This window comes from Oncorhynchus kisutch, linkage group LG2, assembly GCF_002021735.2.
Source record: "Oncorhynchus kisutch isolate 150728-3 linkage group LG2, Okis_V2, whole genome shotgun sequence".
NCBI lineage: Eukaryota > Metazoa > Chordata > Actinopteri > Salmoniformes > Salmonidae > Oncorhynchus > Oncorhynchus kisutch.
Genome location: NC_034175.2, coordinates 75,062,131 through 75,085,559, shown reverse-complemented (window position 1 = coordinate 75,085,559; position 23,429 = coordinate 75,062,131). Strand labels below are relative to the sequence as shown.

General features: G+C 46.3%; 1 protein-coding gene across 2 annotated transcripts; it reads left to right on the top strand.

Annotated features, from left to right (window-relative positions):
* The first annotated feature begins 4,575 nt into the window (after positions 1 to 4,575).
* hpxa (hemopexin a) lies at positions 4,576 to 20,700 on the top strand. Of its 2 annotated transcripts, none has more exons than XM_031801495.1 (9): positions 4,576 to 5,033; positions 8,027 to 8,149; positions 12,291 to 12,448; positions 14,874 to 15,027; positions 15,842 to 16,054; positions 16,744 to 16,839; positions 18,666 to 18,796; positions 19,662 to 19,809; positions 20,044 to 20,700. In XM_031801495.1, the coding sequence occupies exons 1-9, from the start codon at positions 4,949 to 4,951 to the stop codon at positions 20,271 to 20,273; spliced, it is 1,338 nt and encodes a 445-aa protein (XP_031657355.1). In that variant the 5' UTR covers positions 4,576 to 4,948; the 3' UTR covers positions 20,274 to 20,700. The 2 variants fall into 2 exon arrangements, with proteins under 2 accessions (XP_031657355.1, XP_031657358.1); XM_031801498.1 differs by having other exon boundaries at positions 4,754 to 5,033; positions 8,030 to 8,149.
* The last annotated feature ends 2,729 nt before the right edge of the window (positions 20,701 to 23,429 follow it).

The following is a 23,429-nucleotide window of genomic DNA, read 5'->3' as shown; positions in this document are numbered from 1 at the left end:
CTTATCATAGTTGTGTAGTGGAGGGATATTCCGTATCAGTTTGGCAGTACATTAGAGAAATCATGCACAGGGTAGCCTACACAAACACAAATCACGATACATATTTGTCAGTATGGAGGGATACGTATTATAGTAGTGTAGTGGAGGGATACGTATCATAGTAGTGTAGTGGAGGGATACGTATTATAGTAGTGTAGTGGAGGGATACGTATCATAGTAGTGTAGTAGTGTAGTGGAGGGATACGTGTCATAGTAGTGTAGTGGAGGGATACGTATTATAGTAGTGTAGTGGAGGGATATGTATCATAGTAGTGTAGTGGAGGGATACGTATCATAGTAGTGTAGTGGAGGGATACGTATCATAGTGGTGTAGTAGTGTAGTGGAGGGATACGTATCATAGTAGTGTAGTAGTGTAGTGGAGGGATACGTATCATAGTAGTGTAGTAGTGTAGTGGAGGGATACGTATCATAGTAGTGTAGTGGAGGGATACGTATCATAGTAGTGTAGTAGTGTAGTGGAGGGATACGTATCATAGTAGTGTAGTGGAGGGATACGTATCATAGTAGTGTAGTGGAGGGATACGTATCATCGTAGTGTAGTGGAGGGATACGTATCATAGTAGTGTAGTGGAGGGATATGTATCATAGTAGTGTAGTGGAGGGATACGTATTATAGTAGTGTAGTGGAGGGATACGTATCATAGTAGTGTAGTGGAGGGATACGTATCATAGTGGTGTAGTAGTGTAGTGGAGGGATACGTATCATAGTAGTGTAGTAGTGTAGTGGAGGGATATGTATCATAGTAGTGTAGTGGAGGGATACGTATTATAGTAGTGTAGTGGAGGGATACGTATCATAGTAGTGTAGTAGTGTAGTGGAGGGATACGTGTCATAGTAGTGTAGTGGAGGGATACGTATCATAGTAGTGTAGTGGAGGGATACGTATCATAGTAGTGTAGTGGAGGGATACGTATCATAGTAGTGTAGTGGAGGGATACGTATCATAGTAGTGTAGTGGAGGGATACGTATCATAGTAGTGTAGTGGAGGGATATGTATCATAGTAGTGTAGTGGAGGGATACGTATCATAGTAGTGTAGTGGAGGGATACGTATCATAGTGGTGTAGTGGAGGGATATGTATCATAGTAGTGTAGTGGAGGGATATGTATCATAGTAGTGTAGTAGTGAAGTGGAGGGATACGTATCATAGTGGTGTAGTGGAGGGATATGTATCATAGTAGTGTAGTGGAGGGATACTTATCATAGTTGTGTAGTGGAGGGATATTCCGTATCAGTTTGGCAGTACATTAGAGAAATCATGCACAGGGTAGCCTACACAAACACAAATCACGATACATATTTGTCAGTATGGGTTTGAAAAGTGTGAGCGCAGGCCGACAGGGCACCTTCCATTCCCCAGGCAGGCCGACAGGGCACCTTTCATTCCCCAGGCAGGCCGACAGGGCACCTTTCATTCCCCAGGCAGGCCGACAGGGCACCTTTCATTCCCCAGGCAGGCCGACAGGGCACCTTTCATTCCCCAGGCAGGCCGATTGGGACTTCTTGGGTAAAATTTAAGTTTAGACACTTTTCCATGAGCGATGACAACACCACTGATGTCTGGGTATTTTGGCAGACACTGTTCCTCCCACTGTACCTGTGTGACCGTGAACTCCTCTCTCCAAATTAAGAAACGCGTCACAACATGGAAAACACTGACTCCAAATAATAATGTGATATGTGCTTTCCACCTTATTTGATTTAACTAGGTAATTCAGTTTAAGAACAAATTCTTATTTGCAATGATGGCTTAAGGAACAGTGGGTTTAACTGCCTTGTTCAGGGGGCAGAATGACAGATTTGTACCTTGTCAGCTCGGGGGTTTGATTTTGCAACCTTTCAGGTTACTCGTCCAACGCTCTAACCACTAGGCTACGCTGCCGCCTCAAAATGTTTACGTTATTTGAAACTCAACACAGCCCATTACTTGCACCAAGTTTTCATTATACCATGTGTTCAATTGTACAGGTTGAAGCAGACTAAAATCTCCATAATTACCAACACACCAGAGCATAGTGCTAATGCATGGGGTATGTGCACATGACAATGTAAAGACAAAACGCGTGTATTGTGTTTGACTGGACTTAGACGCCATTTATAGGGGGTCAACATTCTGTCGTTCCCTTCAAAAGGAATTCTATTACTGATACAGTGTTCTCTTAGAATGTTTGGAAATATGTTTCCTGGGAAAGAATGACAAAATACATTCTTAATTCCGGTATGTTCAACACGCAGAGAGGATCATTAAAGCAGAGACTCCACTACGTTGTAGATCAAAGACACGTTTATATTCTGTACAATTCAGTGCAGTGGACAAAATGTATGCTGTCGACAGACATATTGCATGAAATATAACATTATATGTTTAGTATAAGTTCACTATGTATCCTAACAATGCTGTCTTCCGGGGTGAAATTGACCACCTTCCGGGGTGAAATTGACCATCTTCCGGGGTGAAATTGACCACATTCCGGGGTGAAATTAAATTAAAGAGGTGTGTATGTGTGAGAAAGAGTACTAATCCAAATATCAAAATGCATGCAGTATTAATAATTATACCTCTTAAAGGGGAAAGAGGGATACAGAGTCAGTTGGACAACTGAATGTATTCAACTGAAATGTGTCTTCTGCATTTAACCCAACCCCTCTGGATCAGAGAGGTGCGGGGGGGGGGGACGACGACGACGACTGCCGTAATAGACATCCACGTCTTCGGCGCCCGGGGAACAGCGGGTCAACTGCCTTGCAAGGGGGCAGAACAACAGATTGAGCAGTACTGAGGCTTTAGCTTGACCCCTGACCTCTGTCAATTGGAATAATCTAGATGGTTTGTGATTGTGACAAGATACAGTACCTACATAATTGACTAACAGAGCAAAATGACGTCTGTGGCATCTATGCCATGATACCATTTTGCAATATTCAACTCCAGTTGGATATTTAAGTTCCAAATGCCAAACCAGTGCCAGGACTTGGCTCTGTCCAGAACTCAGTAGCTCTGTCCAGAACTCAGTGACTCTGTCCAGAACCCAGTGACGCTGTCCAGAACTCAGTGACTCTGTCCAGAACCCAGTGACTCTGTCCAGAACTCAGTGACTCTGTCCAGAACTCAGTGACTCTGTCCAGAACCCAGTAGCTCTGTCCAGAACTCAGTGACTCTGTCCAGAACCCAGTGACTCTGTCCAGAACTCAGGTACTCTATCCAGAACTCAGTGACTCTGTCCAGAACTCAGGTACTCTATCCAGAACTCAGTGACTCTGTCCAGAACTCAGTGACTCTATCCAGAACTCAGTGACTCTGTCCAGAACCCAGTGACTCTGTCCAGAACTCAGGTACTCTATCCAGAACTCAGTGACTCTGTCCAGAACTCAGTGACTCTGTCCAGAACCCAGTAGCTCTGTCCAGAACTCAGTGACTCTGTCCAGAACCCAGTGACTCTGTCCAGAACTCGGTGACTGTGTCCAGAACTCAGTGACTCTGTCCAGAACTCAGTGACTCTGTCCAGAACCCAGTGACTCTGTCCAGAACTCAGTGACTCTGTCCAGAACTCAGTGACTCTGTCCAGAACCCAGTGACTCTGTCCAGAACTCAGTGACTCTGTCCAGAACCCAGTGACTCTGTCCAGAACTCAGTGACTCTGTCCAGAACCCAGTGACTCTGTCCAGAACTCAGTGACTCTGTCCAGAACTCAGTGACTCTGTCCAGAACTCAGTGACTCTGTCCAGAACCCAGTGACTCTGTCCAGAACTCAGTGACTCTATTTGACAATGTGTAGGAGTGCTGCAAACATTGATACCAGATCCAAAACGTCAACATAAAACTTTTGTCTTTAGAGTTTATTCATTTTGTCTTGTGAGTCATTGATATTGGTGTTTTTCCCCATGCAATCACACGTGTTTGATCCCATCTGGCTATTTACTTCAGTTATTTATACATATCTACATCATTTGATTAGATGTGGTAAGCAACTGTAAATTAAATTAACTACAACTGTAAATTAACTACAAAACCATATGTCTTTTATGCTAATTCTAGTTCATAATGTTTCAAATGTCTGCGGACAGAAAGGAATACAAGCCTCAAATACATATTATCCCAGTAGGCCTGTAGAACATTCACCCTATCAACAACATTTATATAAAGGGTTCTGAGGTACAATGGTCAGCGATTTTATTTATTTTAGTCTCTACATATTTACCTTGCGGACGGTAGAAAAGTCCTGATTGTAATCCTGACCCCAAGCATGCTCTGGATTCATCCCTGATCAAAAACACAATGTTTGTATATGGATACACTGTCTGCAATGACTTTACATAACACTGGACATAAGGCTGGACCTCTATTGATTCTAGTCTCTGATTGAAGGGATGGATTCACCTTGACCAATGGCAGACACACACACACAGAATCTCTCCCTGTTTGCGAACGTGTGGGCGTCTTTGTGGGACGGCATGTGACGCCAGGTCTGTCCCCGGCTGTGCTCTGGACTGCACGTACACACACACACACACACACACACACACACACACACACACACACACACACACACACACACACACACACACACACCACACACACACACACACACACACACCACACACACACACACACACACACACACACACACACACACACACACACACACACACACACACACACACACACACACACACACACACACACACACACACACACACACACACACACACACACAACACACGCACACCCCACCTCCTTTGCACTACCCACCTGACTCATCCAGTCTTTGTGTCCAAGGTGACAGACAGACAGACAGCCCACAGCCCTGGCTCAGAGATAAAAGCCCCGTCCAGCCGCAGACCAGGCACCTTTACCCAGAACTTACTCCTGGACCTGAAGGACACCATGAATCTGCTCTCCCAGACACTGTGTCTGTGCCTGGTGCTGGCTCTCAGCCATGCCCACCACCATGCTGGACATCAAGGGGGAGGTGAGTGTCAGGAGAGGGTATGAAGGGCCCTGTGTTTTTCACTATCATGTGACATAAGATTTCATTCTGTATTTTAAACCTTATCCAGAAATTAGAATTACACCAAAAATGAAAGTGATTGTCTGACGATGGTGCTGGACCATGTGACATGAAAAGAAAACGTTAAAGAAAGTACCAGGCATGTCACATGATGTTGTAAAACCCAGGGACCTAACCAGTGTCCTTAGACAGGGACCTAACCAGTGTCCTTAGATTACTAAGTGTCTTTAGACAGGGACCTAACCAGTGTCCTTAGATTACTAAGTGTCTTTAGACAGGGACCTAACCAGTGTCCTTAGATTACTAAGTGTCTTTAGACAGGGACCTAACCAGTGTCCTTAGACAGGGACCTAACCAGTGTCCTTAGATTACTAAGTGTCTTTAGACAGGGACCTAACCAGTGTCCTTAGACAGGGACCTAACCAGTGTCCTTAGATTACTAAGTGTCTTTAGACAGGGACCTAACCAGTGTCCTTAGACAGGGACCTAACCAGCGTCCTTAGATTACTAAGTGTCCTTAGACAGGGACCTAACCAGTGTCCTTAGATTACTAAGTGTCTTTAGACAGGGACCTAACCAGTGTCCTTAGACAGGGACCTAACCAGTGTCCTTAGATTACTAAGTGTCTTTAGACAGGGACCTAACCAGTGTCCTTAGATTACTAAGTGTCTTTAGACAGGGACCTAACCAGTGTCCTTAGACAGAGTCCTTAGACAGAGACCTAACCAGTGTCCTTAGATTACTAAGTGTCTTTAGACAGGGACCTAACCAGTGTCCTTAGATTACTAAGTGTCCTTAGACAGAGACCTAACCAGTGTCCTTAGATTACTAAGTGTCCTTAGACAGAGACCTAACCAGTGTCCTTAGACAGAGACCTAACCAGTGTCCTTAGATTACTAAGTGTCCTTAGACAGGGACCTAACCAGTGTCCTTAGATTACTAAGTGTCCTTAGACAGGGACCTAACCAGTGTCCTTAGATTACTAAGTGTCCTTAGACAGGGACCTAACCAGTGTCCTTAGATTACTAAGTTTCCTTAGACAGGGACCTAACCAGTGTCCTTAGATTACTAAGTGTCCTTAGACAGAGACCTAACCAGTGTCCTTAGATTACTAAGTGTCTTTAGACAGAGACCTAACCAGTGCCCTTAGTCCCCAGAAGACAACTAAACCAGTTGACTTTTAGTTTGACACTACTCATGATGAAATTGCTGAACAATATGATGTTGTTGCCATCTGATGCACGTTCAGATGTCATAACTTAGCACCTGGCAGAGCTCTCTCTGTCCTAGGCCGTGCCTTGATTGTACTACTGTTGATGAAAAAAACAAACAACAACATCTGGGTCAGATGGTTTAGACCCTTTCTTCTTTAAGGTTGCTGCCCCTGTCATCGCCATTGCCTGTCTCTGTTTCGCCTCTCTGGGGAGGTTCCCATTGCTTGGAAGGCAGCCACGGTTCCTCCTTGTATTTAAAGGGGAGATTAATCTGATCCTAACTGTTATAGGCCTATTTCTATTTTGCCCTGTTTATCAAAAGTGTTGGAAAAACTTGTCAATAATCAACTGACTGGCTTTCTTGACGTCTACCAGTCTTCTGTCTGGTATGTAAATCTGGTTTCCCGTCAGGTTATGGACAGCCTTAATTAAAGGCCCTAAATTATGTCACCCTCTAAGCTATGTTGTGTTCATATATTTATTGACTTTTCCAAAGCTTTTGACACGGTAGACCATTCCATTCTTAGGGAGTATTGTTGTCTCTGTGGGGTCTTTGGCCTGGTTTGCTATCTATGCTGATGCGGTATCATTATAAACACTACTATATAAACACCTGTTATTGTGATGAGATATCGTTATAAACACGACCATATAAACACCTGCTATGCTAAATGAGTGAGACCGGAAGCGATGTGATTTAAAGAGTTACTAGACGAATGAAATGACAATCCATTCAGACCAGCCTTTCTGATTGAACTTTAGTAACTACATTTAGTAACAGCAGAGATTGTAGAGGAAGGGATGCAAAAAAGGAACAAAAGGGTGTTTGCCAAGTGCCCCTCCCCTCACCCTCCATCGCCCCCCTGTTCCCCCCCTGCCTAGTGCCCCTCCCCTCACCCTCCGTTTCGGTCTACTCAAAGGGTGTTTGCCAAGTGCCCCTCCCCTCACCCTCCGTTTCGGTCTACTCAAAGGGTGTTTGCCAAGTGCCCCTCCCCTCACCCTCCGTTTCGGTCTACTCAAAGGGTGTTTGCCAAGTCCCCCTCCCCTCACCCTCCATTTCGGTCTACTCAAAGGGTGTTTGCCAAGTGCCCCTCCCCTCACCCTCCGTTTCGGTCTACTCAAAGGGTGTTTGCCAAGTGCCCCTCCCCTCACCCTCCGTTTCGGTCTACTCAAAGGGTGTTTGCCAAGTGCCCCTCCCCTCACCCTCCGTTTCGGTCTACTCAAAGGGTGTTTGCCAAGTGCCCCTCCCCTCACCCTCCGTTTCGGTCTACTCAAAGGGTGTTTGCCAAGTGCCCCTCCCCTCACCCTCCGTTTCGGTCTACTCAAAGGGTGTTTGCCAAGTGCCCCTCCCCTCACCCTCCGTTTCGGGCCACTCAAAGGGTGTTTGCCAAGTGCCCCTCCCCTCACCCTCCGTTTCGGTCTACTCAAAGGGTGTTTGCCAAGTGCCCCTCCCCTCACCCTCCGTTTCGGTCTACTCAAAGGGTGTTTGCCAAGTGCCCCTCCCCTCACCCTCCATCGCCCCCCTGTTCCCCGCCTGCCTAGTGACCAGGCAGATTAATTGCCAAAGGCACTTTGAGAACTAGCACATACCTCAAACAAAATTGTATTTTTCCTAGCTAATTTACTTATTGGAAAAAACTTCCATTTGGTTTTGTCTTAATAAAATCACCCTAAATCTACTCCGGTGACTGTGTGTGGGATGAAACAGTAATATTTGATTTAATCCTATGGCTTTCTCAGAAGACGAGGGACATGAGGGACACGACCATGGCCATCACGCGGGTGTTTTACTCGACCGCTGCCAGGGGATTGAGATGGATGCTGTCGCTGTGACTGAGGAAGGAATCCCTTACTTCTTCAAGGGTGAGTCATGGACAGAGACGACTCCTCGTCCTGCTAGAAACAACTGTCACTCATTTAACCGTTGGTCACGAGCAGAGTGTGTGAGCGGAGTTGGAGAAGCTGAGCATTGAGCGAGATTCACAAACCTCGGCCTTCTCGGACCCTCTGGTTTCGCTCCACAGGAGCTCAGGGCATCCCCGTCCCAGCATGCATCTGTGGTCTACTTGTATGCTGCTCATAGCTCCCTTGCTTTAGCTACTGTCATACGAATTTGCTCAATATTTTCATAAAGAAACTCATACAAACACACAGGTGCTAAATCAAGGTGATTTACACTTCGATCACACCGACAGCGTATTTTTTAGCATTTTGGTACACCAGAATTACGTTCATTTCCAATGAAACGCTACGTCTGCCTTGCAGCATTGCATTGCAGAAGCAGTTGCAGTGTGTTCGGTGGGTGTGGTGCATACATGGCGGCAGGGTAGCCTAGTGGTTAGAGTGTAGAGGTGGCTGGGTAGCCTAGTGGTTAGAGTGTAGAGGTGGCTGGGTAGCCTAGTGGTTAGAGTGTAGAGGTGGCAGGTAGCCTAGTGGTTAGAGTGTAGAGGTGGCAGGTAGCCTAGTGGTTAGAGTGTAGAGGTGGCAGGTAGCCTAGTGTTTAGAGTGTAGAGGTGGCAGGTAGCCTAGTGGTTAGAGTGTAGAGGTGGCAGCGTAGCCTAGTGGTTAGAGTGTAGAGGTGGCAGGTAGCCTAGTGGTTAGAGTGTAGAGGTGGCAGCGTAGCCTAGTGGTTAGAGTGTAGAGGAGGCAGGGTAGCCTAGTGGTTAGAGTGTAGAGGGGGCAGGGTAGCCTAGTGGTTAGAGTGTAGAGGGGGCAGGGTAGCCTAGTGGTTAGAGTGTAGAGGTGGCAGGGTAGCCTAGTGGTTAGAGTGTAGAGGTGGCAGGGTAGCCTAGTGGTTAGAGTGTAGAGGGGGCAGGGTAGCCTAGTGGTTAGAGTGTAGAGGTGGCAGGTAGCCTAGTGGTTAGAGTGTAGAGGTGGCAGGTAGCCTAGTGGTTAGAGTGTAGAGGTGGCAGGTAGCCTAGTGGTTAGAGTGTAGAGGTGGCAGCGTAGCCTAGTGGTTAGAGTGTAGAGGTGGCAGGTAGCCTAGTGGTTAGAGTGTAGAGGTGGCAGCGTAGCCTAGTGGTTAGAGTTTAGAGGGGGCAGGGTAGCCTAGTGGTTAGAGTGTAGAGGTGGCAGGTAGCCTAGTGGTTAGAGTGTAGAGGTGGCAGGTAGCCTTGTGGTTAGAGTGTAGAGGTGGCAGGTAGCCTAGTGGTTAGAGTGTAGAGGTGGCAGGTAGCCTAGTGGTTAGAGTGTAGGACTAGTAACCGGAAGGTAGCAAGTTCAAACCCCCGAGCTAACAAGGTACAAATCTGTCGTTCTGCCCCTGAACAGGCAGTTAATCCACTGTTCCTAGGCCGTCATTGAAAATAAGAATTTGTTCTTAACTGACTTGCCTGGTTAGATAAATAAATAAATAAAACACATTGGATTTATGAAACGTATGCGTCAGACTGTATGCGTCAGACTGTATGCGTCAGACTGTATGCGTCAGACTGTATGCGTCAGACTGTATGCGTCAGACTGTATGCGTCAGACTGTATGCGTCAGACTGTATGCGTCAGACTGTATGCGTCAGACTGTATGTGTGTGACGGCTTGACAGAAATGGTAGCAGGAGGTGAACGTTAAACTATTTTTTTGCACACATATCCAGGTGATGCTGCGTCCTATTTTGCGCAATGACACGGTCGGTGTGTTCGAAGCCTTACGAAGACGAGGGAGTGTGGTGATCTAGATGTCCACTGTTATGTGTTAGGCTTGACTGCCACCTGCTGGTACGGTGCTAAACTGTTAGGTTACCGACCTGACGTCATTGTTTTACGCGCGGGATATGACAGTTGTTACACGCTGGCTACATGAAAGGTCCACACCTAAAGAATCATTGACGAAGCTGAAATCACACTTATACCAAAAGTATAGTCATGTACATACTATACGTACATATGCTAAAATAAAGGAACGAGGTGAGTAGGTAAGTGTGTCATTGTAGCAAAGTATTTATAAAACCAAAAATCTGATCTTTTAAACGTTTCGTTCTTTTGTGATCTAGTATCTATACAAAAGGCCATACGTGATTTTGACACAACAGTTCTGGCATATTCCCACGTTCTTGGAGCTTTCCGTTTTGATTGGATTATTTGGGCTAAAAACGTTTAAGACTACCTATAGAAACATTAAAAAGAACAACCTTTGCATCTCTGCCTAGCCTGGCAAGACTGTCCAAAATGATGTTTATCATCCCCAGTGGCTCTGTAAGTGTGGAGAGGAGATTCCCCGCTGGCCGCCTGTTCGCCAGGTAACATCACATGAGCCTGAAACCCCAGACTGGCCAGACTCCTGTTTATTAAAAATGAATTCAAAAGGCATTAATAAGTCCCTTTTCATTTAATTTGTATTTCAGTCTAAGTAAGTCAGAGCCTGTATGCGCAATTTATAGACTATAATGATTTAATATGACAAAATGTTGTTTAAATGCTGAGCGCTTTATGTCCCTACCAGTCTATTGTGGTACACCTACCAGTCTATTGTGTCCCTACCAGTCTATTGTGGTACACCTACCAGTCTATTGTGTCCCTACCAGTCTATTGTGGTACACCTACCAGTCTATTGTGGTACACCTACCAGTCTATTGTGTCCCTACCAGTCTATTGTGTCCCTACCAGTCTATTGTGGTACACCTACCAGTCTATTGTGTCCCTACCAGTCTATTGTGGTACACCTACCAGTCTATTGTGGCACACCTACCAGTCTATTGTGGTACACCTACCAGTCTATTGTGGTACACCTACCGGTCTATTGTGGTACACCTACCAGTCTATTGTGGTACACCTACCAGTCTATTGTGGTACACCTACCAGTCTATTGTGGCACACCTACCAGTCTATTGTGTCCCTACCAGTCTATTGTGGTACACCTACCAGTCTATTGTGTCCCTACCAGTCTATTGTGGTACACCTACCAGTCTATTGTGTCCCTACCAGTCTATTGTGGAACACCTACCAGTCTATTGTGGAACACCTACCAGTCTATTGTGGTACACCTACCAGTCTATTGTGGTACACCTACCAGTCTATTGTGGAACACCTACCAGTCTATTGTGGAACACCTACCAGTCTATTGTGGAACACCTACCAGTCTATTGTGGAACACCTACCAGTCTATTGTGGAACACCTACCAGTCTATTGTGGTACACCTACCAGTCTATTGTGGAACACCTACCAGTCTATTGTGGAACACCTACCAGTATATTGTGTCGACACTCGCAAATGCTTCACAATGTATTTCTTTGTAGGCTACAGCCTTGAAATAATTAAAATAACATAGAATAATTCATTTTCATTCGTTCTTGGACTCCCTGTCTGGCTCCTGACCTAATTCAGAGTGTTTATATACTGTTCAATATGACATGTAACCTATTTTAAATGATTTTGGCTTCTTACAATCACCTTTTCCTGTTAATTCATAATACTTATCATTAAAATCCATATGGTTTGTTTCACTACCTTAAAAAAACAAATTGGTTTAGTGCAGGTAGTCACAAAAATAGACGTGTGTTGGTTAAATAGTGATTATTAATGAATGGAGCGAATTTGGAGCAGTGTTTTTATGTTGTTGTTGCGGAAAGGACATAGAGAACTGGATTCAATCAACCTCTCCATGATTGATGAGCAGAATTTCCAACCGCTCAACTCTGCTCACATACTCTGGTCACAAGTCATGTGCTTTCTGTCATCGGACAGGTGCTCTTCAGCAGTAGGCTTTATCAAATCTATTTTATAAAAACCTTTTTCAGTTGTCACAAAGTGCTTTACAGATGCCCAGCCTAAAAACCCCAGAGAGAAAGTAATGCAGAATCATAGTGGCTAGGATAAACTCCCCTAGAAGGCAGGAACATAGGAAGAAACCTACAGAGGAACCAGACTCCAAGGGGTGTCCAATCCACATTGTCTAGCTATTAATGCATACTGAATCAGTTTTGTAAGCAAGTTGAGGAAACTAGGGTTGGCTCTGTGGAATGTCCTTTTCTCTGTTCCCATGGTGGCTGACCAAATGTGTTCCCTGCCAGGTGGCCATGTGTTCAAGGGTTTCCATGGTAAAGCCGAGCTCTCCAACCAATCATTCGCTGAGCTGGATGACCATCACCATCTGGGACACGTGGACGCTGCCTTCCTCATGCACTTTCCAGACAAACCCACTGAGCATGACCACATCTTCTTCATGCTGGTACAGTCCATACCTTAGAAACACTTGGTACAGTCCATACCTTAGAAACACTTGGTACAGTCCATACCTTAACAACACCTGGTACAGTCCATACCTTAACAACACCTGGTACAGTCCATAACTTAACAACACCTGGTACAGTCCATACCTTAGAAACACTTGGTACAGTCCATACCTTAACAACACCTGTAAGTCCACTTAACAACACCTGGTACAGTCCATACCTTAACAACACCTGGTACAGTCCATACCTTAACAACACCTGGTACAGTCCATACCTTAACAACACCTGGTACAGTACAGTCCATACCTTAACAACACCTGGTACAGTCCATACCTTAACAACACCTGGTACAGTCCATACCTTAACAACACCTGGTACAGTCCATACCTTAACAACACCTGGTACAGTCCATACCTTAACAACACCTGGTACAGTCCATACCTTAACAACACCTGGTACAGTCCACCTTAACACCTTACAGTCATACCTACAACACCTGGTACAGTCCATACCTTAACAACACCTGGTACAGTCCATACCTTAACAACACCTGGTACAGTCCATATATACTGCATCCCTTAGAAACACTTGGTCCAGTCCATATATACTGCATCCCTTAGAAACACTTGGTACAGTCCATATATACTGCATCCCTTAGAAACACTTGGTACAGTCCATATATACTGCATACCTTAGAAACACTTGGTACAGTCCATATATACTGCATACCTTAGAAACACTTGGTACAGTCCATATATACTGCATCCCTTAGAAACACTTGGTACAGTCCATATATACTGCATACCTTAGAAACACTTGGTACAGTCCATATATACTGCATAACTTAACAACACCTGGTACAGTCCATATATACTGCATAACTTAACAGTCCATATACTGCATCCCTCCTACAATAACTCATAACAGTTCTAATGTTGTTCTAAATAACTCATACATGTTCTAATGTTGTTCTAAAGAACTCATACATGTTCTAATGTTGTTCTAAAGAACTCATACATGTTCTAATGTTGTTCTAAAGAACTCATACATGTTCTAATGTTGTTCTAAAGAACTCATACATGTTCTAATGTTGTTCTAAAGAACTCATACATGTTCATGAAAGTTATAATGAACATTTTAAATTCCCCTCCAACAAGGACTCATGAAAGTGATATTGTCGCTCTGAGTAGAGGACGACTTTCTCTGAGTAGAGGATGAGTTTCTCTGAGTAGAGGATGAGTTTCTCTGAGTAGAGGATGAGTTTATCTGAGTAGAGGATGAGTAGAGGATGAGTTTCTCTGAGTAGAGGATGAGTTTCTCTGAGTAGAGGATGAGTAGAGGATGAGTTTCTCTGAGTAGAGGATGAGTTTCTCTGAGTAGAGGATGAGTTTCTCTGAGTAGAAGATGAGTTTCTCTGAGTAGAGGATGAGTAGAGGATGAGTTTCTCTGAGTAGAGGATGAGTTTCTCTGAGTAGAGGATGAGTAGAGGATGAGTTTCTCTGAGTAGAGGATATGCTTCTCTGAGTAGAGGATGCGTTAGTCTGAGTAGAGGATGAGTAGAGGATGAGTAGAGGATGATTAGAGGATGAGTTGCTCTGAGTAGAGGATGAGTTGCTCTGAGTAGAGGATGAGTAAAGGATGAGTAGAGGATGATTAGAGGATGAGTTGCTCTGAGTAGAGGATGAGTAGAGGATGAGTTGCTCTGAGTAGAGAATGAGTTGCTCTGAGTAGAGGATGAGTAAAGGATGAGTAGAGGATGATTAGAGGATGAGTTGCTCTGAGTAGAGGATGAGTTTCTCTGAGTAGAGGATGAGTAAAGGATGAGTAGAGGATGATTAGAGGATGAGTTGCTCTGAGTAGAGGATGAGTTGCTCTGAGTAGAGGATGAGTTGCTCTGAGTAGAGGATGAGTAAAGGATGAGTAGAGGATGATTAGAGGATGAGTTGCTCTGAGTAGAGGATGAGTTGCTCTGAGTAGAGGATGAGTAAAGGATGAGTAGAGGATGATTAGAGGATGAGTTGCTCTGAGTAGAGGATGAGTAGAGGATGAGTTGCTCTGAGTAGAGAATGAGTTGCTCTGAGTAGGGGATGAGTTGCTCTGAGTAGAGGATGAGTACAGGATGAGTTTCTCAGAGTAGAGGATGAGTTTCTCTGAGTAGAGGATGAGTTGCTCTGAGTAGAGGATATGTTTCTCTGAGTAGAGGATGAGTAGAGGATGAGTTTCTCAGAGTAGAGGATATGTTTCTCTGAGTAGAGGATGAGTAAAGGAGGATATAGAGGATGAGTTGCTCTGAGTAGATATATATTTCATATTATTCATATTATTCACTAAAGAAGCCAGGGCCTAAATCCACTTTTATTTATTTGCTCACTAACTGAGGTGGCTGACCTCTGACCTCTGTCCTGTGTTGCTCTGGTGCAGGACACCAAAGTCTTCAGCTTCTACAAACACCAACTGGAGACGGGCTTCCCCAAGGACATCTCTGAGGTGTTCCCTGGTATCCCTGACCACCTGGACGCTGCTGTGGTATGTCCTGCTCCCGACTGTGAGGAAGACGCCGTCATCTTCTTCAAGGGTGAGTCGATATCTCGATATTGTGTGAAACTCAAAAAAAAAAAACTATGGAAGATTACAAGGTATTATAAAAGCTCTGAAAAACGATCGCCACCGTGTGGTGGTTGCCGATAGAGATGTCGGTTTAGAGTACATGGTGATCCCTATGTGTTACCGTATGCTTATTACCAGTCAATACTATTAGCACCGCCAATGCTACTATATCTATTACTACTGTGTGTTAGCCCATTGCTATACCATTGCTGCTTTGTATATATCACATTGCTAGTACTAGTGTATAGCCAACACTGCTGATACTCTGTGGTAATATACAGTATATTACCTGTTTCTTCTGTTCCATTACACTACCACTATACACTATCAGGTTCACTTCTACCTAGTTCACTTCCTGTTTGCTGCGTGTGCCTGTCATGAGTGTGGCAATAAACATGTGTTCTGGACACTACTGGTCTCCTACTGGTCATTTCCAGTAGGCCCAGATCTGGTCCAGGCTTGTGGATCCAGGATCTGGCACTGAATCTGGTGGTGTCAAATCCACGCCTGAGCAGATCTGCAAGTACAAGACCAGCATCGGAGTTGAGTCCGGTGATGGCTGGTCCAAGAGCGACACTAGCTGGAGTGTCGTTTGAGGTGCTGGCTTGGGCAACGATGGCTGCAGGTCTGGCTGGCAGTCTGTAGATAGAGGTGAAGCAGGCTGGAGCGCTGGCGACGTCTCGACTTGCTCTGTTGGTCGCACGGCAGTCTGTAACACTGGCTACAGTTTATCTGGCTCAGCAGCTGCTCTTGGTAAAATTGTCCATATCATTTATTCCCAGGTGATGAAATCTACCACTACAATGTGAAGACGAAGAAGGTTGAGGAGAAAAAGTTTGAGGGAATGCCCAACTGCACCAGTGCATTCCGCTTCATGGAGCATTACTACTGTTTCCATGGACACCAGTTCTCCAAGTTCGACCCTAAGACAGGGGAGGTGCACGGGAGGTACCCCAAGGAGGCCCGCGATTACTTCATGAAGTGCTCCAAGTTCGGTGAGAGACAAAAGACAACAGCAAGATTTTGTGTTTGAGAGAGAGAGATTAAGAGAGAGAGAGGGGGGAAAGAGCGAGAGAGAGAGAGAAAGGGCGAGAGAGAGGGAGAGAGAGGGAGAGAGAGAAAGAGGGCGAGAGGGAGAGAGAGAAGGGGGGAAGAGAGAGGGAGAGGTAGAGAGGGAGAGAGAGTGAGAGAGAGGGAGAGAGAGAGATTAAGAGAGAGAGAGAGAGAGAGGGGGGAAAGAGCGAGAGATAGAGAAAGAGGGCGAGAGGGAGAGAGAGAAGGGGGAAGAGAGAGGGAGAGAGAGGTGGAGAGGGAGAGAGAGCGAGAGAGAGGGAGAGAGAGGGAGAGAGAGAGATTAAGAGAGAGAGAAGGGGTGAAAGAGAGGGGGCAGAGAGAGCGAGAGAGAGAAGGTGGGAGAGAGAGAGCGACAGAGAGGAAGAGAGAGGGAGAGAGAGAGGCGGGAGAGAGAGGTTGAGAGAGAGGGAGAGAGAGAGGGGGGGGTGGAGAGAGAGAGGGGGAGAGAGAGGGAGAGAGAGGGGGGAAAAGAGAGAGAGAGAAAGAGAGAGAGAGAGGGGGAGAGTGTGAGCGATAACGAGAGAGAGAGAGAGAGAGAGATTGTAGTCTCCTCATCACATCAAACCTGAGAAGGAACAGCTCACGCTCCAGTATTGTGTCTCTGCTGCAGGAGACACCACAGACCACATCGAGAGAGAGCGTTGCAGCCGTGTGCACCTGGACGCCATCACCTCTGACGACGCCGGAAACATCTACGCCTTCAGAGGTCAGACCACTGTTACTTACTGTAGAGGGATGTCTTAACCACATAAAACTGTCAAATTACTGCAATATTACCACATATTACAGTGACATCACCGCACTACAAACCAATCATCACACTTTTACTGATAAAATGGTCCAATCAAACAGATTTCTATACAAAATGTCAGAATTGCTGCAGCAAAACAAAGCAACTATCACAAACAAATCGATACGACATCCTGAATGGATCGATACGACATCCTGAAGGGATCAATACGACATCCTGAAGGGATCGCTACGACATCCTGAAGGGATCGATACGACACCCTGAAGGGATCGATACGACATCCTGAAGGGATCGATACGACATCCTGAAGGGATCGATACGACATCCTGAAGGGATCGATACGACATCCCGAATGGATCGATACGACATCCTGAAGGGATCGATACGACATCCTGAATGGATCGATACGACATCACGAAGGGATCGATACGACATCACGAAGGGATCGATACGACATCCTGAAGGGATCGATACGACATCCCGAATGGATCGATACGACATCCTGAGGGGATCGATACGACATCCCGAATGGATCGATACGACATCACGAAGGGATCGATACGACATCCCGAAGGGATCGATACGACATCCCGAAGGGATCGATACGACATCCCGAAGGGATCGATACGACATCCTGAAGGGATCGATACGACATCCTGAAGGGATCGATACGACATCCCGAATGGATCGATACGACATCCTGAGGGGATCGATACGACATCCCGAATGGATCGATACGACATCACGAAGGGATCGATACGACATCCCGAAGGGATCGATACGACATCCCGAAGGGATCGAAACGACATCCCGAAGGGATCGATACGACATCCCGAAGGGATCGATACGACATCCCGGAGGGATCGATACGACATCCCGAAGGGATCGATACGACATCCCGAAGGGATCGATACGACATCCCGAAGGGATCGATACGACATCCCGAAAGGATCGATACGACATCCGGAAGGGATCGATATGACATCCTGAAGGGATCGATACGACATCCTGAAGGGATCGATACGACATCCTGAAGGGATCGATACGACATCCTGAAGGGATCGATACGACATCCTGAAGGGATCGATATGACATCCTGAAGGGATCGATACGACATCCTGAAGGGATCGATACGACATCCCGAAGGGATCGATACGACATCCCGAAGGGATCGATACGACATCCTGAAGGGATCGATACCACATCCCGAAGGGATCGATACGACATCCGGAAGGGATCGATACGACATCCTGAAGGGATCGATACGACATCCTGAAGGGATCGATACGACATCCCGAAGGGATCGATACGACATCCTGAAGGGATCGATACGACATCCTGAAGGGATCGATACGACATCCGGAAGGGATCGATACGACATCCTGAAGGGATCGATACGACATCCGGAAGGGATCGATACGACATCCTGAAGGGATCGATACGACATCCTGAAGGGATCGATACGACATCCCGAAGGGATCGATACGACATCCCGAAGGGATCGATACGACATCCTGAAGGGATCGATACGACATCCTGAAGGGATCGATACGACATCCTGAAGGGATCGATACGACATCCGGAAGGGATCGATACGACATCCTGAAGGGATCGATACGACATCCTGAAGGGATTGATTGTCTAAGTCTAATTCCGGTTGACATTATCTCATTACATCGAGCGTTTTGAGATTGCTGTTGTGTTTTTTAAATATTTTTATTAATAATATGTTCCTCTTATTTCTCTCCTACGAACCTCTCCTCCCGACCCTTGACCTTTAGGCCACCACTTCCTGGAGCAAGATGCTGGCAACGACACGTGGGCAGCCGACACCATCGAGAGCGACTTCAAGGAGCTGCACAGCGAGGTGGATGCCACCTTCTCCTATGAAAACCACCTCTACATGGTCAAGGTAAGCTACTGTCGTTTGCTGCAGACACACACGCACGCACGCACACACGCACACCACACACACCTTGGACAGAAGAAGGCAGACATAAAGAGATCAAGAAGAGATCAGGAGGTCAGGAGAAGGGATTTGTTAGCTGGACTCGTAACAAACCCTGGATGAGCTCCCGCTCTAACCCCAGTGATTTATTGACATACATTTTGACATTCAGCATCGCCAGGTTTTATGAATGAGAGGTAACTGGTTCAATCAAGCCCCAGTTAAATAACAGATTTCCTGAATGAGAGGTAACTGGTTCATTCAAGCCCCAGTTGAATAACAGATTTCCTGAATGAGAGGTAACTGGTTCATTCAAGCCCCAGTTAAATAACAGATTTTCTGAATGAGAGGTAACTCCGGTTCAATCACGCCCCAGTTAAATAACAGATTTTCTGAATGAGAGGTAACTTCGGTTCAATCAAGCCCCAGTTAAATAACAGATTTTCTGAATGAGAGGTAACTGGTTCAATCAAGCCCTAGTTAAACAACAGATTTTCTGAATGAGAGGTAACTGGTTCAATCAAGCCCCAGTTAAATAACAGATTTTCTGAATGAGAGGTAACTCCGGTTCAATCAAGCCCCAGTACATTAGTTGTGGGTTTGATGGTTAACTATAGAACCGTGTTCAGGTCTGTATCTATGTAATGTATTGCACCATACACTTAAAATATATATATATATATAATATAATATAATATATATATGTACACATTTTAAAACTAGTCAAGAGATAATACAATTAGGTCAATACATCATTTCCTTTAAGCTGTCAAATAAAATCACTAGATCAAATCAAATTATAAACCAACACTTCTCTCATTGTGTGCAGGATGACAAGGTGTACGTTTACAAAGTTGGGGAGCCCCACACCCACCTGGACGGGTACCCCAAAGCCTTGAAGGAGGTGCTGGGAGTGGACGGCCCTATTGACGCTGCCTTTGTGTGTCAGGACCACCACATCGCTCACGTCATTAAAGGTAACCGTGTGACCGATACTCACCTACATTATCAACTATATGGGCAAATCACTTCAGCCATGTTCATACACAACAAATCAACATGGACATACTCACGGTGCAATACCAATGAAGGCCAATAGATGGGGACATAGTCCCACTGACAGGTACTCCCCGTAAACGTGTGTCACTCAGAGATGGGCATAAATGAGAGATGAATGCATTGATTGAGCTTCTCCCTCCTCCCCATCCCAGGTCAGACAGTCTACGATGTTGACCTGAAGGCCTCCCCACCTGTTCCAGTTAAAGAAGGCTCCTTCACACTCTTCAACAAGGTGGACGCTGCGATGTGCGGCCCAGAGGGCGTGAAGTTGTTCAAGGGAAACCACTACTTCCACTTTCAGAGCGTCAAGGTCATGCTGATGGCCAAGGCTATTCCCGAGGAGCACAAGACAGCCCTGGAGCTGTTTGGCTGTGACCACTAGAGGCTGAGAAAGTAGAGAGAATCAAGTTATGTACAACAACAGCAACAACAACAACAACAACAGCAGAAGCAGCAACAACAACAACAACCACAACAACAGCAACAACAACAACAACAACAGCAGCAGCAGCATCATCAACATCAACAACAACAGCAACAACCAAGTGGTTCATCCACCACGTCACTATAGTCATTATGATGTCATTCTCCTCTTCCTTTAAACTGATATATCAACTGTCTCTTACCTCCAACACACATTGCCATTGTCTATTGTCCCTCTTAATGTGCTGCAGTTTTCCCCTATGAGTCGGTTTCATTTTGTTATGGTCCCGTCCCAAAAGGTTGGCATGGAAAGTTATCGAGGGCGTAGAATCCTTCTGATTAATGTTCTATGGTGTTGTTCTATAATAAACACCCAACAGAACTAATTTGACTGGTTTCTATTTCTGTTTATCTCTATTTTCAAATACGCTTGTTGAGATGGATTCATATGAAAGATTGTCGTAAAGATTCAAGATATTAGTAGAATTATATAGGTGTCTATAGGGGGGGGTCTATTGACATGGGGAGTCTGTGTACATTTTGCCCAAGGTCAATTATTGTATGCGTTGTCATCACTGAGCCACATGGGGGTGCTGTAACCTTGTGAAATCATTGATAGACGGACAATCAGCAAATAAGAATATACCGTAATTACGGCTATATGCTGTTCATTTTTTATTCGGTTTATGTCGAGAGGACCAGATATGAGAGCTAATACAAGCACTTTTCAAACTTTACGGTAACTATCAAACTAGTTGAAAGATTTTCCAGGTGAAATCTAAAGTCATGTGAAAGAAAATAAACGATTCACCGTCAGGTTACTAATAACATTTTACAGACGCAAAACATCTTGTTGTATTTTCATTGCATGATAGCTAGCAAAAATAATTTCATGTTTGGCATAGCTAGTTATCCCTGCACGGCTGCTGAAACCTGCGACATGAGCTGCGACATTTGTTGTTCACTTTCCGCTGTCTAGTGCATTTGTCTACAAGCAGTTGCCTGGAAACCTGACGTTGAATTGCATTGACTAGGGGCAATGTCACAGATCTGGCCAAACTGACCATCACTAGGGGCCATGTCACAGATCTGGCCAAACTGACCATCACTAGGGGCAACGTCACAGATCTGGCCAAACTGACCATCGCTAGGGGCAACGTCTCTGATCTGGCCAAACTCACCATCGCTAGGGGCAACGTCTCTGATCTGGCCAAACTGACCATCGCTAGGGGCAACGTCTCTGATCTGGCCAAACTGACCATCGCTAGGGGCAACGTCTCCGATCTGGCCAAACTGACCATCGCTTGGGGCAACGTCTCTGATCTGGCCAAACTGACCATCGCTAGGGGCAACATCACAGATCTGGCCAAACTGACCATCACTAGGGGCAACGTCTCTGATCTGGCCAAACTGACCATCGCTAGGGGCAATGTCACAGATCTGGCCAAACTGACCATCACTAGGGGCCATGTCACAGATCTGGCCAAACTGACCATCACTAGGGGCAACGTCACAGATCTGGCCAAACTGACCATCGCTAGGGGCAACGTCTCTGATCTGGCCAAACTCACCATCGCTAGGGGCAACGTCTCTGATCTGGCCAAACTGACCATCTCTAGGGACATCGTCGCTGATCTGGCCAAACTGACCATCGCTAGGGGCAACGTCTCTGATCTGGCCAAACTGACCATCTCTAGGGGCAACGTCTCTGATCTGGCCAAACTGACCATCTCTAGGGGCAACGTCGCTGATCTGGCCAAACTGACCATCGCTAGGGGCAACGTCTCTGATCTGGCCAAACTGACCATCACTAGGGGCAACGTCTCTGATCTGGCCAAACTGACCATCGCTAGGGGCAACGTCTCTGATCTGGCCAAACTGACCATCTCTAGGGGCAACGTCGCTGATCTGGCCAAACTGACCATCGCTAGGGGCAACGTCGCTGATCTGGCCAAACTGACCATCGCTAGGGGCAACGTCTCTGATCTGGCCAAACTGACCATCTCTAGGGGCAACGTCTCTGATCTGGCCAAACTGACCATCGCTAGGGGCAACGTCTCCGATCTGGCCAAACTGACCATCGCTTGGGGCAACGTCTCTGATCTGGCCAAACTGACCATCGCTAGGGGCAACATCACAGATCTGGCCAAACTGACCATCACTAGGGGCAACGTCTCTGATCTGGCCAAACTGACCATCGCTAGGGGCAATGTCACAGATCTGGCCAAACTGACCATCACTAGGGGCCATGTCACAGATCTGGCCAAACTGACCATCACTAGGGGCAACGTCACAGATCTGGCCAAACTGACCATCGCTAGGGGCAACGTCTCTGATCTGGCCAAACTCACCATCGCTAGGGGCAACGTCTCTGATCTGGCCAAACTGACCATCTCTAGGGACATCGTCGCTGATCTGGCCAAACTGACCATCGCTAGGGGCAACGTCTCTGATCTGGCCAAACTGACCATCTCTAGGGGCAACGTCTCTGATCTGGCCAAACTGACCATCTCTAGGGGCAACGTCGCTGATCTGGCCAAACTGACCATCGCTAGGGGCAACGTCTCTGATCTGGCCAAACTGACCATCACTAGGGGCAACGTCTCTGATCTGGCCAAACTGACCATCGCTAGGGGCAACGTCTCTGATCTGGCCAAACTGACCATCTCTAGGGGCAACGTCGCTGATCTGGCCAAACTGACCATCGCTAGGGGCAACGTCGCTGATCTGGCCAAACTGACCATCGCTAGGGGCAACGTCTCTGATCTGGCCAAACTGACCATCTCTAGGGGCAACGTCTCTGATCTGGCCAAACTGACCATCTCTAGGGGCAACGTCGCTGATCTGGCCAAACTGACCATCGCTAGGGGCAACGTCTCTGATCTGGCCAAACTGACCATCACTAGGGGCAACGTCTCTGATCTGGCCAAACTGACCATCGCTAGGGGCAACGTCTCTGATCTGGCCAAACTGACTATCGCTAGGGGCACGTCGCTGATCTGGCCAAACTGACCATCGCTAGGGGCACGTCGCTGATCTGGCCAAACTGACCATCGCTTGGGGCAACGTCTCTGATCTGGCCAAACTGACTATCTCTAGGGGCAACGTCTCAGAT

Bases quoted from the DNA above. Each gene is read 5' to 3' on its own strand.
- hpxa (XM_031801495.1), top strand. From the start codon at position 4,949: ATGAATCTGCTCTCCCAGACACTGTGTCTGTGCCTGGTGCTGGCTCTC. The intron at 5,034-8,026 runs GTGAGTGTCAGG...TGGCTTTCTCAG, and splicing joins TGCTGGACATCAAGGGGGAG to AAGACGAGGGACATGAGGGA. The intron at 18,797-19,661 runs GTAAGCTACTGT...CATTGTGTGCAG, and splicing joins ACCACCTCTACATGGTCAAG to GATGACAAGGTGTACGTTTA.